Source organism: Marmota flaviventris, chromosome 14 (assembly GCF_047511675.1).
Source record: "Marmota flaviventris isolate mMarFla1 chromosome 14, mMarFla1.hap1, whole genome shotgun sequence".
In the NCBI taxonomy this organism is placed as follows: domain Eukaryota; kingdom Metazoa; phylum Chordata; class Mammalia; order Rodentia; family Sciuridae; genus Marmota; species Marmota flaviventris.
The window spans coordinates 28596381-28614536 of record NC_092511.1 but is presented as its reverse complement, the minus strand read 5'-3'; the positions used below and the strand labels follow the sequence as shown (position 1 = coordinate 28614536).

The window sequence follows — 18156 nt, the reverse complement described above, 5'->3', positions numbered from 1 at the left end:
AATCATGAGGACATCTATCATAAATTTTCCAGAAATTATGGGGGAGTTACAGACTTTAAAAAATGGTCCAGGATTGACTTTACACAGGTTTAATCTGACATCTAAGAAGTCATGGAGGCCAAGCTCACATGGGGATGAATCACTTTAAACTCTGAAATTACAGCTTTGGTCATTGGTGGGGCTAGATTCAAACCCTGATATGTCTGAATCTAGTGCCATACCACACTCCTACTTCAGCTGAGCCTTTGCCAGGAAAATGTGCAAGGTTGTAGGTTAAAGAAATATTTCTCATGGTATAAAAAGATTTCAAGAAGAGCCTACAAATAACAATTGGAGAAAATATAGTACAAGCAATGGCAATTGTTTCACACAGACAAATCTAGTAAAGGGTACTTGTCTTGATAGATAACCCCAAGCTCAATCTTTAAGCACCTAAGAAAGTCTATAAAGTTTGGTTCACATGTATTTTTTAATCCATAATCCAAGGAAGGACTGTGATCAAGGGATGATTGAATGACAGAATAGCTTACCTGTGGCAACATAGGTAAGTTAGGCAGTTGTAGAAGTTTGCCTAAAAGTAACCTATTCTCATTCTTTCCCTTGATTCTTAACAAAACCCTAAAAGACATATTGTATCCATTTTCCTGAGAGGCAACTTGATGTACCCAAGCTCAAGAGAAGCAGCAGAGCCAAGACCTGAACTCAGGTCTTCTTGCTGTAAATCCAAAGTTTTGCTAGCTCTACCTGCTCACCTCTTTCATAAGTGAAGAGGAAATCAATTACTGTTTGATCTTATCTTATAGGGCTATTCTGAACTCAAAGATTGTTGGCAGTTACTCGTGAATGAATGCAGGTGTCTGGTAGATAGATTTGTGTGTGTGTGTGTGTCTGTGCGTGCACATGCATGTGCACATGTGTGTCTATATATTAGCTCCCAAAATACTTGTAAGGCAACTGTTTGAGTGAAATTTTCTTTGCATGGTTTTCCTGTTACTTCTGGGAATTGAACATGGTAGAATTCACTCAACTAAAAATCTGTAACACAGGAAGTAGATCTGTTTCCTTTTTCATTGTCTGAAAAAGGGCACACACAGCAATCTGTGTGGAGAACACACTGGTTTGACACTAGGTACCTAAGAAGCAAGCATACACTGAAGATTACTTACTAGTTGTTATACATGAACCTGCCCAAGCAGCCCCGTGCATGCTATGCCAAATCCTACAATCACAGAGCTGTATTTTTGTTCATCAGCATCCAATGCACAAGCTAACCAAGTACCAGAACAATGACCTCTTCATGCTCCAGGCAGTAGGTCTGGGAATCATCCACCCTCTCAAGGCTGATTGCAAAAATCTTTCCATGCCGTTCAAGGTATTAAGGGTAACTTTTTGGAGAGAACTATATGAATTAAAGGTGGTACACTTCACCTCAAATTAAGCATATTTCAACAGTCTGTAATGTAATGGAAATATTTCAGAATGTAGCTCCATTGTCTCTGGAGAATATCTCCTTGTTCAGCTTTCTTTTTGTTGTCTCCATCATGTACATTTCCTGCTTGAAAAACACTTGGGAGACCCTACCTTTTAACTATAGCAAAGAGAAACAACTTCTCAGATCACTCTTCCTGGTAGGTCCTATCTCACCTTCCAGTAGCATCTCCGAAGACTCCCCTTCCATGTCACTGTAAAACCCCACCATGCCTCCTCACTGTTTCCTGACCTCATCTTGCCCTTGTTCCCCATGATATCTGGAGTCAGTCCAGTCAGAAAGCTCTCCCATGTACCTCTACCTGTAGAATTCTACTCATTTTTCATGTTTTGTTTTGAATGTTTTTTCATGAAACCAACATGAATTCTCTTGTTATTTTTGTGTAGCATTTACCACATTTTTTGCTTTATTTTTTAGTGGTTTTGTTGTCCATTTGTCTGCCATCCACCCAACAGTTACCTAATGAGCACTATGTAGGTCTTCATGGTGGTTTTGGTCTTGGTCTTGCTGGGAAGACTGACTATATGAAAATGCTCTTAGAATTAAATGTGGTTAGTACTTAAGTAGGAGTGCCCCCACACAGGAAGCAATTAATCTAGTCTTGTGTCTGTGTTGTGGATAGGGGTTGGGGCCAGGAAGGCTTTCTTTTGCATATATATATATATTTTTTTTTTTGTGGGCTGGGGGGACACATTTTTATTCTGTCTTATATGAGATTGGATGCTTAATGAAATTGAAGACTTTCTGGATGGGCAGTCAGTAATGTGTTGTGCAGTTAGTTGTCCTGGCTCCCACCTGTGTGAAGTACTCTCCCCTAAAGCCTCTTTGGACTGAGGCCATTGCTGCGGGGGCTCTTCTGGGGCTTCTTCTTGTGTGGAAAAAAACTATGAATGAGGCCCCTCTCTGCAGACACGCTGCCAGGCAAACACTTTTCTGGACTCTCTGGAGGATATAATTTATGTGGTAACATATGTATTTATTACAGTATGGGCTGAAAGGCTCATGATTGAAGAGCAAGTCTTTTTTTGAATGTATAACCTACACATAAATGGGATTAGTCCTTAGAAGTTATAACCCTTCTATCATTATCTGCAGCATTAAACAATCAAGAAAAAAGCAACCACATTTGGGTAATTTGTTAGAAACTGCTCAAGTGGGTTTTGGCTAACTAAACCTACCTCTAAGGTGCTGCTAGGTAGGGTTAGATTTGTGACCCCAACTATATCCAGAAAACCTTGAAAAAAATCACTTCTAAAAGTAAGTGATAAACCTGTCATTAGTGCAATAGGTAAACTTTATCTTGAACTATCCAGCAGGTTAATTTATTAAGTCATTCACATGTTAATTCCATTTTATTTCCCCCCTTTTACTATACTGAGAAGGTGGCCAGGCTTTCACATTCTCCTATCTTTGGAGCTCAAGGTCGCCGGGCAGAGGGCAGAGTTGCCTAAGGATCACATTCTCTGCGCTTTGAGAATTAGACTCTCCGAATCTCCCTTGTTGGAGGGGAAATTGAGTTCTTTCAGCCACAGGAGTGATGAAGAGAAAATAATGTTCCAAGACTAGGAAGGTGGGAGTGGGTGGGCAGGTTCCAGGACAGGAAATGTCCTCATTCCCTAGAGCTGTCTTGGAGGAACTGCCTCAGAGTAGCCCCCAGAATGATGCCTCTTGGGGTGGAGCCTGAGGTACAAAGTTTCCCCATCTCTGCCAAAGTCCTATGGTCCAGAAAACAGGGGAGCTACCCACCTTCCAGGGATAACATGCACTTGGACACCATACCACTCCTGGAACTCTCTCAATCTTTTAGACTGCATAAACCATCTAGGGGCTGGAGCACAGAGAAAGAAAGCTGCTGTAAATATGGAATTTGAATTCTACACCCTTTTCCCCTTGCACTTGGTGGTTTGGAATCAGACTTAATTTGATTTAGAAAATTAAGTAATGTAATAAGCCAAGTGTAGTAGAATCAAATTGTACCAGATACAACTATTCACATGAAAGCTAAGTGTTGGCTTGGAATGAATGATCACATATAAGCTTAGGGAGTTATCTGTGTGAATCTGTCCAATTGCTTTTTCCATCTTTGCTTTTTCCCTTTGTCAAACCCCCATGCCAGAGTATTTTCAACATGTTCTCAAGTACTACCTTCTAGGTCCAAAGGGCCCCTGGTGGAGCTAAGCAATGTTCATGAAGGCCACTGGGGACTGTGCCCAGACCAAAGAAGTAGAAAGAAGGAAAAGGGATACGAGGAAAAAAGAAATGTAAATGAAGGGAAAGAAGGGAGGAGAGAAAGAACAAATTATCTGAAGCAATTGTGTCCCTATACACAGACAGAATAGATGCACTGGTACGGCAGATGTTCTCAAGCCATGTATTCAGGGTATTCTCCTTTTCCTATTTTATCCATTTCTCTTCTACTTTACTTCTCATTTGGTCAGCTGTTGCTCATCCAACACTCTTAGAATCTTCATTCCTAAATCTACCTGGCTTGGGAGGGGACCACTGGAAAGCAGCGAGGTAGAACCTCACCCAGACCTGAGTTTATAGTCTGGCTTTGACAACTTTGGTATCATGTCTTGGGCACTGATCCTCAAGACTCTCAGACTGTGGGGAGTGATGATATAGATCAAGGTGTTTGATTGCCTTGTGGTTGTGGTGTGCTGCTTGTGCTGGGAACCCCCTGTGCAAAGGTGCAAGTTAAGATTGCCCAGTTGCTGTGGTAACGCTGACCCAAGGAAACTGTGCAAAGGTTCAGAGTTATCAATCTTCACCTTGAAACTCAGACACTAGCTCCCAGGGATAGAGGATTCTGAGCATAGCAAGATAACCATAATGTCTCCCTATAATATCTGACTCTAGAGGTCAGGAGTGGATGTGACAAAGGGTCCCAGGTGATGCTGATGTTTCCGGTGTAGGAACCACATTTTTTTAAAGAATGACTAGTCTTGTCTGTCAAAGTGATTTGCTTATTGTCCTGCTTTTATAATTCCACTTTGTTTAAAAATCCTTTGGTGGTTACCTATAAGACAGATTCTGACGTGTCAACTGTCAGAATGATGTGGTCACGTTTCTTTGTTTAGTGACTAGGAGGAAGGCCCCAGGTCCCCACCCTCTCCGCTTAGGGTACCTTCTTGAATAAATTGTAGGTTAATAAAGCCTTTTGATTTTATAAAGCAAAGTCTCTTTGGATCTTTGGATCCCTAAACACTTTCCTCTGAAATGAGCTTGGGGGTCTCTAGGTACACAGGAGGCAGGCCTAGGGTGCACAGTTTGTTTCCCAAGGAGACAAGAGAAGTTGTAATTGTTCTGCATTCCACTGTACTACAAACATTTGTGTTTACACTTTGGAGATACTTTCATGCCACCTATATATGCATGTAAATCTCTAATGCTTCTTCACTGGCCAACTACATTCCCTGTCTTCTGCCCTCATACACTGGTACAAAGGTTTCTTGGTTGTTGTTGGCAGGATTGTTCATTTCATGAACCACCTTACTCTCCTCTGAGAACCACACTGCTCTCAGAGAAGTGGATCCCCGCCTGTCTAGGCTCATACAATTAGATTCTGTGTCCCAGGATTTTGGGGTAGGGAAATGGGGGTGGGAAGGAGATACAGATATGCGGAGAGAAGCAGGGATGTTAGGTCTTGTGGACCCTCCATCTGGGGACCAGTTCCAGGGAGTTCCAGCTGCACTTCTCTCCTTGGGTTCTGCAAGCTACCCTACTTCCTGTCCAAATCCCCTTTTCTACTTAAGCAAATTGAGCTTGGATTTCTGCTAATTGCAACCAAAATAACCTGCACTGAGATACTCTCCACTGACTCATGATGAAGTCCATATTCCTAAACACAGTAGTATAGTCCTTCACAATCTGGTGCCTGCTTACTCGCCACCTTTTCCTCAACACCTTCAATTTCTACTCTGTGTTCCAACCAAACCAAAATGCATTTTAGTTTTTTCTACTTTTTAGACCTTGGATACCGTGTGTTTTCTCAGTTTGCAATGCCTCTGCCTATTTGGCTTTATCAGTGTTGATGTGTCATTTCCTCCAGGAAATGCTCCCAGATGCACAGTTTCTTCTCCATATTCTCCCTGTTGTCCTAGCACATACATATGAAATAATAATTACCCGTTGGCTTGTCTTTCTTCCTCCCTAGATTGTGAGCTCTGTGAGGGTAAGGGGTGAGTCTCAATCACTGTTGTATCTGAGTGTCCAACTCCATGTCGCATACTCGGTGGCACCTAGTAAATACTTGTTGAATGAAGGAATCCTGTGCCTTCTTTATCATCAGTCACCTGCCCCAGCTATAGACCAAATTGAATGGGAAAGATGAAAATCACTTTGGCCTCAAGCTATAGATTATGATTTGGAAACACTCCTGAGGTCAAGAATCAGCTATCTCCATGGTTTGGGAATATTCTATTACCTTCATTGGATCTTTTTTCCTCCTTATTTAATGATTGTGCCAGAGTTTCTAATTAGAGAAAAGACCTCAGGCATTTATTGATTCAAATGTGCTGCATCACTAGGGAGATTTTGAGAATAAAACTAGAATTTAACATATCAGAAATTCAATCCATCTGAGATCTCTCATAGAGGTTTGCCCTTGGGTCATTTAGCAGAGACTTTCATAGTCACTGCAAACTGTTGTCATGGTAATCATGGAACCTTTCATGATTTTCCTACTCAAGTTAATGAAGATACTGGAAAGACCCCAAAGGAATTCATACTTGGGTGTGCATTTGTCTCCATATTAACCCAATCATTGTTTTGAACACACATCTGCCCCAGGGCCTTTCCTTTTGGCTCTTGGTCCTGACAGGAATAAATAAACAACTGATTCCTTTTTAGTATTTCAGCCTAGAAGGCTGCCCTTTTGGTCTCATTTCAACAGGAAATCCCACATAGAGGGTTTAAAGGAGAAGAAGAAAAAAAGGGTGGTGTGTGAAGCAAAGATGGTTCTTTCTTTTCAAATGACTAATGTTGCTGATTTCAAAGCACTTGAATTTAATGTCTCTAAAGAAAGTTTCGGTTGTGAGAGCATAGAACCTTGACAATATCTAAAACCTTTATTTTATGGCCCTTTATAAACACACCTTAACTCAAGCCTCCATTGAGCCCACAAATTTGGATCCAGATATCCCAGTGTGCTCACAATATGTGAGTGTGAGATTTTCCATCTGTGTCCCATCCTGCTCATTATTTCTCAATATCCATTCTTCCTTTTTTCCCTGCTGGTACTAAAAGTCCTTACTTTTAGGGAAACATGTGGATGTTTGAAATCAAGGCGTTTCCCTCTCTCCCTTACTGCTGGCCAATGGTATTTAAGGATAAGTGTCATACGTTCAACTTTCTGGACATCTCTTTAGAAGGAGTTATTCTCTTCCTCATGTCTTACTAAGTGGAGAAGTGGATGGAGAGGAGACAGACATCTTGGGTAATGAACTGGAATCCATGTTGAGAAGGGTCCCTGGAGATTGTGGAGCTTCCATAAAAGCACAGTTTATGTTTATAGGAAACAGAAAGAAACTAAAGAAATTTCAGTCTTATGTATGTGCCAATTGTTTTGGACTTTCTGCCATCTAATCTTAATTGATACATCACCGAAAAGTGAAATTTATTTTTCTTCCTTCCACTGATTGAGTGTGAAACCCTTTGGGCTTTTCTGTGAGATTTACCTTCTGATCACAGGGCATGCTTGAGGGTGGGCAGATTTACTGGACTTTTTTTGCACTAGCTGGACTGAATTTTCTGGTATGGGGAATTGAAACAGAGGTTGATGGCAGGGAAATACCTAGTCCAGCTTCACCATAGAACCATGGTGTTGCCTGGTGTGCATTTTAAAATTTTCTGGTCAGTGAAACTACATTCCTGTTACTTTAAAATCAGGTCTCATGTCAAATGCCCTTTGGAACAGGGTACATGATGAATAAGACTCATCGTTGTTCAGTCTGAATGCAAAGCAACCTGAGATGGAGAGCAAAAGCCAAACAGAACCAAAACAAAAATCACCTTCCACATTCTCTCATGCAAGTGTAACAACCCTCCACATGTGAGACAGATGCCTCATACCAGTGAGGAATGATGATTTTACTTACTGAACTTGGGCCTTTTAATCTTCTTAGTCATTTCTTTATTGGAATGTATTCCAGTCACCAGCAAAACTATGTGAAGAAAATAAAAATGTTTTAAAATCTAATTAATATTATTTCACCTGAAGGTTTATTCTCTTTTGGTTCTTACATTTGGTTGGGTAATGCACAAAGCATTCTCATTGATGGAACTATTTCCCCATATATTAAGATTGGGGAAATGAGATACATAGTTTGTGTACTTTTCTTAGCCCCTGCTGAAAGGTCTTTTCAAAAAATGCCTCCTGGATACTTGTCCTGTGTTTTGATGCCTTTGAATTTCACTATCCCCGTTCTACAGTCTCCATTTTCAAAGGAGGGAATGTGGGTCTGGAGAAGTCTCCTAATTTGCCTGGTCCCAGGAATGAAGGATAGGAGTAGAAGCACTTGTACCCTTCTTGTTATCTTTTGCTCTGTTCCACAGCGGGTTTCCAAATGACCAGTTTCCAGACTACACATGAAGTGTGCATGTGTGTGTTTGTGTGTCCACACAAATGTATGTTTGTATGTGTGTGTGCCTGCAAGTAACTGAGGTAAGATTGAATGGAAGAGAGATGTAAGAAGCCTCAGGAGACAGGCTGTCTGGGAAAGAAAAAAGAGGAGAAAGAGGTTGGGAGAAGAGGGAAGACTAGACACAAAGTCTGAGGAGTCGCCTGATGGCCCCCTGGTTATCTATTCTAGAAGCCCTGGTTTTGTGCCTTCCTGAAATATAGGAGAGAGCTCAAATAGCATTGGGGCCCTGATCTCCTTCAGGAAGTATAGAATAGGTGAAGTAGGGGGAATTCTTTATCCTTTTAACTTTAAGGTCAGATTCCCGGTTTCTTTTCAAGCATATAAGATGAACTTGAGCCTTGTATTTTTAAAAATAATGTTGACTGCTTTTATTCTTATTAACAAAAATAATATACACTCCTTGCAGAAAAATGTAAAAGGCATAAAAACTAGTACAGAACTCCAAAGTATGTATTTTCAGACTTTCTTTCTCTCTCTTGCCTCATCTATATCTATATTTATATCCATATATTCATATGGATACTTTCAAATATGCATTTGATCATACTCATACAATTTTTAATATTTATAACTTATTTCAACTTCAGGATATTTATCAACATTTTTTTCTTGTCATTAAATTTTCTTTCCACAGTAATTTTAACTGCTTGCAAAGTATTGTACTATATGGATGTAGCATCATTTAGTCAATTTTCACTTAATAAAAGTAACTTTAGTTTTGCACAGATTTATTATTATTTCCTTAAAATTAATTTCCAAGTAGAATTTCCTGTGTGAGATTCATGCTTACCTAAAATTTTGATACGTATTGCATCCATTTCTCATGGCAATTTTGTATTCACAGTGTGTGAACATGCTCATTTTGCCACTGCTGCACCGATTCTAACTGTAGACAGAAAGCATGGCTGTTCCAGAATGCTGGTCAGTTCTCTTCTCCTCTTTCTTTCTCTCTTGGCATTCCTCCACCTCACCACCCAGGATGGCTCTGCTTTAACTTACCTCCGTTTTAGCTACATTTCAGAGAAACTCACTTTCTGAGTTGGGACTCTTTCAAGTTGGGACTCAAGATGAATGTGGGAAAATAGAAGAATCAAAATAGGCACTTGACTTCCTAGCCTGTGAGTTGCTTTTTAACAGAACACTGATGCTTAATTTTGGCATAAAGGGACATAGGGGATCTCAAATTGGCAGCCAGCTTTGAAGGAAAAGATGGTAATGTCACCAAGTGTTTAAGAAAACCTGGTGCTTATATTTTAATTGTCTAGCTGCTATAGAATGAAAGTTTGTGTCCTTCCAAATTCATATGTTGACATCCTAAATCCCAAGGGGATGGCATTAGACGGTGGAGTCTTTGGAAGGTGACTGGGTCGTGAAGATGGAGCTGTCATGAATGGGATGAGTGTTCTCATAAAAAATGTTCTAGGGCTGGGGATGCATCTCAGGGATAGAGCACTTGCCTAGCATGCACAAGGGCCTGGGTTCAATCCCCAGTGCCACAAAAATTAAAAAAAAAAAAAAAAAAACAGAACAAAACAACAACAACAACAAATCCAAGAGGCTCCAGGACAATTTCTTGTCTCTTCCTTCATGTAAGAAACATGATGAGAATGTGGTTGTCCATGCCAGGAAACTGTTCTTCACCAAACACTGAATCTGCTAGTGCCTTAACTTGGCCTTCTCAACCTCCAGAATTTTGAGAAGGAAATTTCTGTTTTCATAAGCCATTCAGTTGATGACAGTTCATTACAGCAACTTGAACAGACTAAAACACTAGCTATCTGTGTCAATGATGCAGCCACCAAATGATCCCGTTTTGTCTATGAGCTCTAGTTGTATTGTGGACAGTTGACGTACCATGTGCTACAAGAACAGTACCATGAAAGAGAACTGAGTGGGCATCAGAAGTCTAGCCAAGAAGGAGGAAGACGGAGGTTTTTTAGGTGTTATTTACTTCTGCGGTTTGGTTGGGTGTGAATGTCCTTTTTTATAGTAGTTTCTGCACCGTTTAATTCTGTATAAAGACCATATTTTAATTTTATGTGCAAAAATAAATATCTAGAATATTTTTTAAACAAGCACCAAATAAGTATATAAAAAAATTAAGCAAGTGAAATAATAAATTTGAATATAAGTTCTCGGAGAAAACCAAATACTGTCCTTCTGGGCCTTGTGGCTTTGACAAGTGGTTCATAATCTCTGGTATCACTAGAACGATAATATTTCAGCAAGACCACCCCATCATTTGTTTGGTCACCCAGACCCTCCGGGCATGCATGGCTGGTTCATTTTAACAGTAGTGGCTAATAAAGTCACAATTGTCATTGGTACACACGGGCTGTCCCCTCAGTTTATGTGCTTGTTAATTAAAGCTCCCCAGAAACCACTCCTCCAAGAGAGGGCTGGTCAATAAGGCCTGCAAATGTGCTTGTGCTTTGGAGCAAATCTTCATTTATCATCAGCAAGACTTCTCTTGCTACACTGGATATAGTGAATTGCATGTTGAACTTGGGTGAGAGAAACATCCGTCTTCTATTTGTTTTCCTAGGAAGCCTGGCAGAGCCCCAAGACGGATGGTGCCCACTTCCACGAGCATGGTGGCAGATGGTTCTGCAAGTCAGCCCCGTTTGTAAGAGTAGTTAATTATCTGGCCATTTGTGTCTACAAACCTTGTGGAAATTAATTCCAGAATCCAAAGTTCCAAGGCAAACATGATTTACCAGCTCTGCACCAATGCTTCTCCATTTTTAAAAATCTGGTGTTCCAGTTTTAAATAACCTAAAAAATTCTCAGTTTTCTTTAGTAATGCTTAAAATTTCAAGGAAATTAAATATTAAAAGTACTTTTTGTAATAAAAATTTTCTACTACTTCCCCCTCTCTTTTGTAATAGTAAGGACAGTTATATTAGGTGCAACTATTTTTAAATCAATGTAAAAAACTGATCATATAATTTGTAAGTGGAGAAAATACAAATGAATAAACTTGAAACAATGTTCAATCTCATTAATGATTAAAAAAATGCAAGCTGAAACAAAATGTTTTAGGGAATGTTTTCCTATTTCGTGTCAGTAAATATGGAACACAAGATTAAACTTAATCTTGGCAGGGATTTGGGGTTAGTGAATTTTGTGTGCTGTTCATGAAGTCTAAGCAGGTGGAGCCATTCTGGAAAGCAATTTGATAAAAGGTTTCAAGAGTCTTAATTTTTATATTCTTTAACTGATAAAATAACACTCCTAGGAATATATCCCAAGTTACAATCATTGATAGAGACAAAGATTTATGTAAAAAGTACTCATTATAGCATTTCTAATGGCAATCTGGAAATAATGAAATGTTGGAAATGCCCCAACAATAGGAAAATCCTAAGCATTTATTACAAATGATGTGTAGAAGAACATTAAATTATCTGTGAAGTGTTCCACTCTAATCTTAAGAATAATCTGACAAAGTTAAAATATATGCAGAGAAGTAACTGGAACAAGTATACCAAAATGTTAACAATGGTGGGATTAGGGTTTCTATTTTTATATTTTCCTTTTTATATTATATTCTTTACAAATAAAATATATAGTTTATATAGAACATTTCTTTTATCATTAAAAACAGGCAACATTGTTAAATTATGTTTACATTTGCTTATATTGAAATCATATAGGCTTACAATAATGAAAAGTACTTTCTAAAGTTATCAGTATGATTAATCTGTGCTTATTATTTTTAGTTTTCCTGTCAGTAATAAATTATAATTGTAAATTATAATTCACTTTCAAGGGAAGACATGAGGTGCCAGAATATCTAACCAATAATCAAATCAATAAGTACTTACTGAATACTTATGTACCTAGACTTTTACAGAAATGTCTCCTTCTAGCCCAGAAACTTCTTATTGGATATTTTTTAAACTCCTCAATATACTAATATAGGAGTGTCCACAATGTTTTCTTGAAAACTGATTTATAAAGCAGATCTTTTTAAAGCAATTAAAAACTTCCCTAATACCTTAATTTGGGATTATGTACTTATTGGAACATTTAGCATCAAATAAATAAGAGCAGAGATATGACTATTTATTTATTTTTAACTATTTATTCTTCTAGGTGTAGTTGGACACAATACCCCTATCTTATTTACCCATCTCCATGTGGTTCTGAGGATTGAATCCCGGGCCCCACACGAGCTAGGCAGGTGCTCCACCACTGAGCCACAGCCACAGCCCTGACAGTTTATTTTCTATACCCACATAAAACATAAATTTATCCAGAATATTAAACCCAGAAGCATCTCTTTTATTTTATGGAAAGTAAACTAAAGTCAAGGTTAAAACTTTCCCTAAATCTGTAGTTATCTGGGGCCAAAAGTTGTAACTAGAACTCAAGTTTGCTAGCAACAGCCTCAGTCTCTTTATTCCACTTGCTCCTGGTAAGCTTACACATTGATTTTACATGGGACTTCAAAGACAATGAGTAGCGAACAGCCTAAAATTTCTGTGGTGCATTTAAAGACATGTAAAACAAACATGCTTATTTTGAAATATATTAATTAAATAACTGTTGTTAATTTAACAATTTGGGGAGGAGGATCATTGGATGGCTCTGATACCTTGAAAATCTAGCATGGCTAAGAACAATCATTTTTGGAGCAAAACTTATTTTGTACCTATGATATGTGTGGAGCACTGGGGATACCACAGTAAGACACAGCTCCTGTTCTCCATGGGTTTACAGTGCTTGGAGGGTCAGGCTAATACAGTGTAGCCGTGATGATAACATAGGGGTCGAGGAAGCACATAGGAAGATGGCCCCACATAATGGGGCCGAGGGAATCTTCTTGGAGGACCAAAGTCTTGTGAGGATGTGGGGATGTAGGAATGGAGGAGAAGCATTCCTGAAAAGGGAACAGCGTGTTCAAAGGCCTAAAGATGAGAATGATGCAGCCCCCCGGGGGAGATTAGGAGGTCAGTGCCAGGGAGGGGCTAGTGAGAGAGGAGAGCAGGGGAGGACAGTAAGAGCCAGAGACTTGGACTCCATCCTGAAGACGAAGGCAAAACTCTGAGGAGTTTAAATCAAGAGAGTGGTGATCAGACACAGACTTTAGGGAGATGAACACATGTATCCTGGAGAATGAGTTGGAGGTATAAGGATCAGAGTCAGGGAAGCAGTCATAGTACCTACCAGGGGTGGAAGTCATGAGGGACTCAAGGAAATGGCCCTGACCAGTGGGCTGAGGAGGGAGTTGCCCAGGATGCAGACATTGGAGGACTTAGAGAAATCTGTGAACAGAAGTTGCCTTTTTTTTTTTAATCAATGGAGTTATTTATCATTTCCTACCCAGCTTTATTAAGGTGTAATTGACAAAAAGTTGTGGTGTTGACACACACACATCTTGTGACATGATTAAATCAAGCTGATTAACCTCTCCATCACTTCACATACATACTTTTGTGTGTGTGGTGAGAACATTTCAGATCTGCTTTCTCAGCTAACTTCAAGTTGACAACACAGTGTTATACACTCTGGTCACCATGCTGTACCTTAGACTCCTTAACATTTTGGCCTCATAATTGACAAACACTTACCCATTTCTCCATTCTCCTGGGCCCTGACAACCAGCGTTCTACTCTTTTTCTATGAGTTTGACTTTTTTAGATTCTGTATGTGAGATCATATGGTACTTGCCTTTCTATGTCTGACTTATTTCACTTAGCATAATGTCTCCAATTTCATTCATGCCACAAATAAAATACAGGCCTTAGGAAGATTAATACTGTGATCAGGAGGCAGTATTCCTTATTTTTTAAGGCTGAATAATATTCCATTTTATATGTACATAACATTTTATTTATATATTCATCCATCAATGGACTGTTGATTCCATATCTTGGCTATCATGAATAATGATGCAGTGATAAAGAAGTGCAGATATACTTTCAACCTATAGATTTTGCTTCTTTTGGATGTATACTCCGAAGTAGGATTGCTGGACTATATAGTAGTTCTGTCTTTAATTTAATTTGATATAAAACTCTTTTTCATTTATCTGTTGACCATTCATATATCTTCTTTTGAGAAATGTCTATTCAGGGCCTTTGCCTACTTTTAAAATTAGGTTGTTTTCTGCTAAATTGTATGAGAGTGTGAGATCCTTCTATATTTTGGATAATAACTCTTTCTTAGGTGTATATTTTAAAAATATTTTCTCCTATTCCACAGGTAGTCTTTACCCTCTGTTGACTGTTTCCTTTGCTATGAAGAAACTTTTTTTAGTTTATGTGATCCCATATGTTAGTTTTACTTTTATTGCCTTTTCTTTTAGGGTCATGTTAAAAAAAATCACTGTACAGAATGCTTTTAGTAGTTTTATAGTTTTAGGCCTTATATTTAAGTCTTTAGTCAGTTTTGATTTTTTTTTAAATATGAGAATCTAATTTCATTCTTTTGAGTGTCTTATTTTCCCAACACTGTTTACTCAAGGGAAATTCTTTTCCTAGTGTGTTCTTGGCATCCTTGTTAAAAATCAATTGACTAGAAATGTGTAAATTTATTTCTGGGCTGTCTATTCTGTTCCACTGGTTTAGATGTCTTTTTTTTTTTTTTAAATTGCCAGTACCATGCTGTTTTAATTTGTATAGATTTAAAGTGTATTTTGAAATCAGGCATTGTGATGCCTTCAGTTTTGTTCTTTTTTGTTCAGAATTGCTTTGTTTATTTGAGATCTTTTGTGGTTTCAACAAATTTGAGGATTTTTTTCTATTTCTGGGAAAAATACCATTGGAATTTTTATAGAGATTTTTATCAAATCTGTAGATTACTTAGTATAATATGGACATTTTAACAATGTTGAGTCTTCCAATCCATGAACATGGGTTATCTTTCTATTAATTTGTGTCCTTTTCATTTTTTTCATTAACGTTGTGCAGTTTTTGATGTACAGATCTTTTACTTTCAGAGTTAAATTTATTCTGAAGATTATTTTTTTTGCCTGATGATATTGTAAATGAAATTTTTTTTTAAAGGTACACTATTGTTTGTATTTAGAGGTGCTACTTATTTTTGTGTGTGTGTTGATTCTGTATCCTATAACTTTGCTGAATTAGTTCTAATAGCTTTTGGTGTAGTCTTCAAGATTTCCTTTATATGTTGTTATGTTATATGTACACAGAGACAATTTGGTGTTTCCCTTTCCAAACTGGATAACTTTTATTTTTATTTCTTGCTCAATTATTCTGTAAAAGACTTAGTACTGGGCTGGGGATGTGGCTCAAGTGGTAGTGCGCTTGCCTGGCATGCCTGCAGCCCGGGTTCAATCCTCAGCACCACATACCAACAAAGATGTTGTGTCCGCCGAAAACTAAAATAAATATTAAAAAACTCTCTCTCTCTCTCTTTAAAAAAAAAAGACTTAGTACTATGTTTAATGGAAGTGGTAAGAGTGGGGCATCTTGTCCTATTCTTTTTTTTTTTTTTTAAGAGAGAGTGAGAGAGAGAGAGAGAATTTTTTAATGTTTACTTTTTAGTTTTTGGTGGACACAACATCTTTGTTTGTATGTGGTACTGAGGATCGAACCTGGGCTGCATGCATGCCAGGCGAGCGCGCTACCGCTTGAGCCACATCCCCAGCCCCGTCTTGTCCTATTCTTGATTTTAGAGGGAAAGTTTGGGGCTTTTACTTTCTAGTATGCTGTTGTCTGTGGGCTTTTCATACATGCCTTATTGTGTTGAAGTATAGGAGTCTCCTTTTTCTACATTGATTTCCTGCTATATGAATGAGCACTCCTATATGAATGAGTTTTGCAGAAGTATAGTCCGAAAAAGGCTGAGAACAAAGGATAATCAGGTCTCCCTTCTTTGTTCTGTGATGCTGGGGAACATGGCATAACTCTAAGGTTGGTTTGTTTTGTTTCACTAAATTCTTCCTATTCCCAACCCCTTGCCCAGCCCCCACTCTTACGTTAGGAATCTACTGACCTATGATAGTCTAAGAAGGAAGGAAGCTTCTCAAAAGAGCAAGGTGGGAATGAAGGGCCGCTTCCAAGATGAGTGTTCTCTTATTTGCTAAAGCAAGCCAGGCACATAAGATGATTGTGGAGGTAGAGTGGGATGGTTGGTCCCTGGACCCTGCCCAGCTGAGGACAACTGCTATGGTTGGGGTAGGGCTCCTGGTCAAGTACCAAGAAACTTCTTCAGGGCTTCTCACAACCATCTGACAGGAAACAGGATAGTGCCACTGAGGATAAGGAGTGTCCTTATTTTTGGCTCCAGGAGAGTGTGGCCTAGCTAGGTCAAGCAATCTTGACAAAGCTGAACCAGCTCCCGGGCAGCCATTTTATATAGAGCTGGATAATTAACAGCTCAACTATATAATTTATTTATTTTTATTTTTTTAAAGATCTTTTTTGATATGGACACAATATCTTTATCTATTTTTATGTGGTGCTGAGGATCGAACTCAGTGCCTCACATGTGCCAGCAAGTGCTCTACCACTGAGCTACAACCCCAGCCCCTCAACTATATGATTTATAGAAGAAGAAACAGGAGGCTTGATAGGAAGGGTGGCTTGCCAACATTATTAGCAAGGTCATGTTGGAGCCAGGACTCAAACCTCTACCCTCCCTCTGATTTCCAGTTCAGTACGCATTCTGTCATGCTGAAATCTCTCTTCCCTTCTCAGTGGTGCAACCTCCATCTCATCCTGTGCCCAATTCTACCTTGTAGACTCCCTATGAATAGACCTTGAACATTCTCATTGTATTATGGATTCAACTTTGTTCCCTCAATCCAATTTATATGTTGAAGTCCTAACCACCAAGTACTTAGCATGTGACCTAATTCAGACATAGGCTCACAGTAGAGGTGATTAGCTAAGATGAAGTCATACTGGAGTAGAGTTGGGCCCCCGATCTAGTATGACTGGTATCATTATACAGAGGGAAATTGGGAGATATACCTGCACACAGGAAGGACATTATGGGAAGAGGAAGGCAGAGACTGAAATGATACATCTAGGAACCAAAGAATTCCAAAGATTTCCAGTAAACTACTAGAAGCTAGAAGATAGTCATGGAACAGATTTATCATTCATGGCTCTCTAAAGAACCAACCTTGCTGAGACCTTGATTTTGATTTTGTAGTCTTCTGAACTGAGAGAGAATAGATTTTTGTTGTTCTGAGTCACACAGTTGCAGTTATTTTGTTACAGCAGCTCTAGCAAACTGAAACAGGCTATCCAAAAGACCTTTGTGCCTTGTCCTGGCAAGAGTTTCACAATGCTGACAGGGTCACTTTATCTGACAGGGCAATAGACAATGGGGTCAAATTTAACAGATTATTACCCAAGGGCTTGATCCTAAGCCCATTAGCAGTTTCCCTATCCTAGTAGCCCTGCTGTTCCTTGAAAAACCAATTCAAAATTGTACCCTCTGGTGATAATACAATTAAACGGTTTCATCTCAGGCTGAGTCTCCAATGATACAAGTGAAGCCAAATCAATGATAACAATTTCTTTTTTTGAGAAATTAAGAAAAAAGAAGACCCCTAAATCAGAATCTGTAAATATGCTATATCCAAAATATTTACCCATTGCTGAAAAATACACATAAAGACATGTGTGCATAATATATAATATATGGAAATACATATGCAATAAATATTTGTTTTATATAAAAATGTAGATACACGTGCATCCTGAATTTGATCTATTTTTAACTTTGCCACTTAAACTTTTCTCCACGATGTTTATCATACAAAGAAATAGTGATTGTTAATGTGTTCTGTCTTGCTTTAAGACTTTTCTTGGCCAAATTCTTTGGACCTTAGGAAAATGTTAAAAGAGTATCCAGATACACATATAAAAGTACTTACCAAGGAACATTTCAATAACAGATGCCTTCATAGTGAGAACAACAATCCCCATAAATATCAAAATGGCACCCTGGGGAGAAAGAAACAATAACATCATCATGTTTCAGCCAGGAGTCCTGAATTGGAAGCATGCAGGGATAGGCTGTGTCATTGTGCATCAGCTC

At 38.7% G+C, this 18156-nt stretch overlaps 1 protein-coding gene across 1 annotated transcript in view; it reads right to left on the bottom strand.

The window, feature by feature from the left end:
- Window positions 1-7648, bottom strand: part of Vit (vitrin) — a 79436-nt gene extending 71788 nt beyond the window's left edge. The window contains exon 1 of the mRNA XM_034637147.2: window positions 7588-7648. Coding sequence (XP_034493038.2) covers window positions 7588-7618 — 31 coding nt within the window. The 5' untranslated portion in view covers window positions 7619-7648. The remainder of the gene's footprint in view (window positions 1-7587) is intronic.
- Between the last annotated feature and the right edge of the window lie 10508 nt (window positions 7649-18156).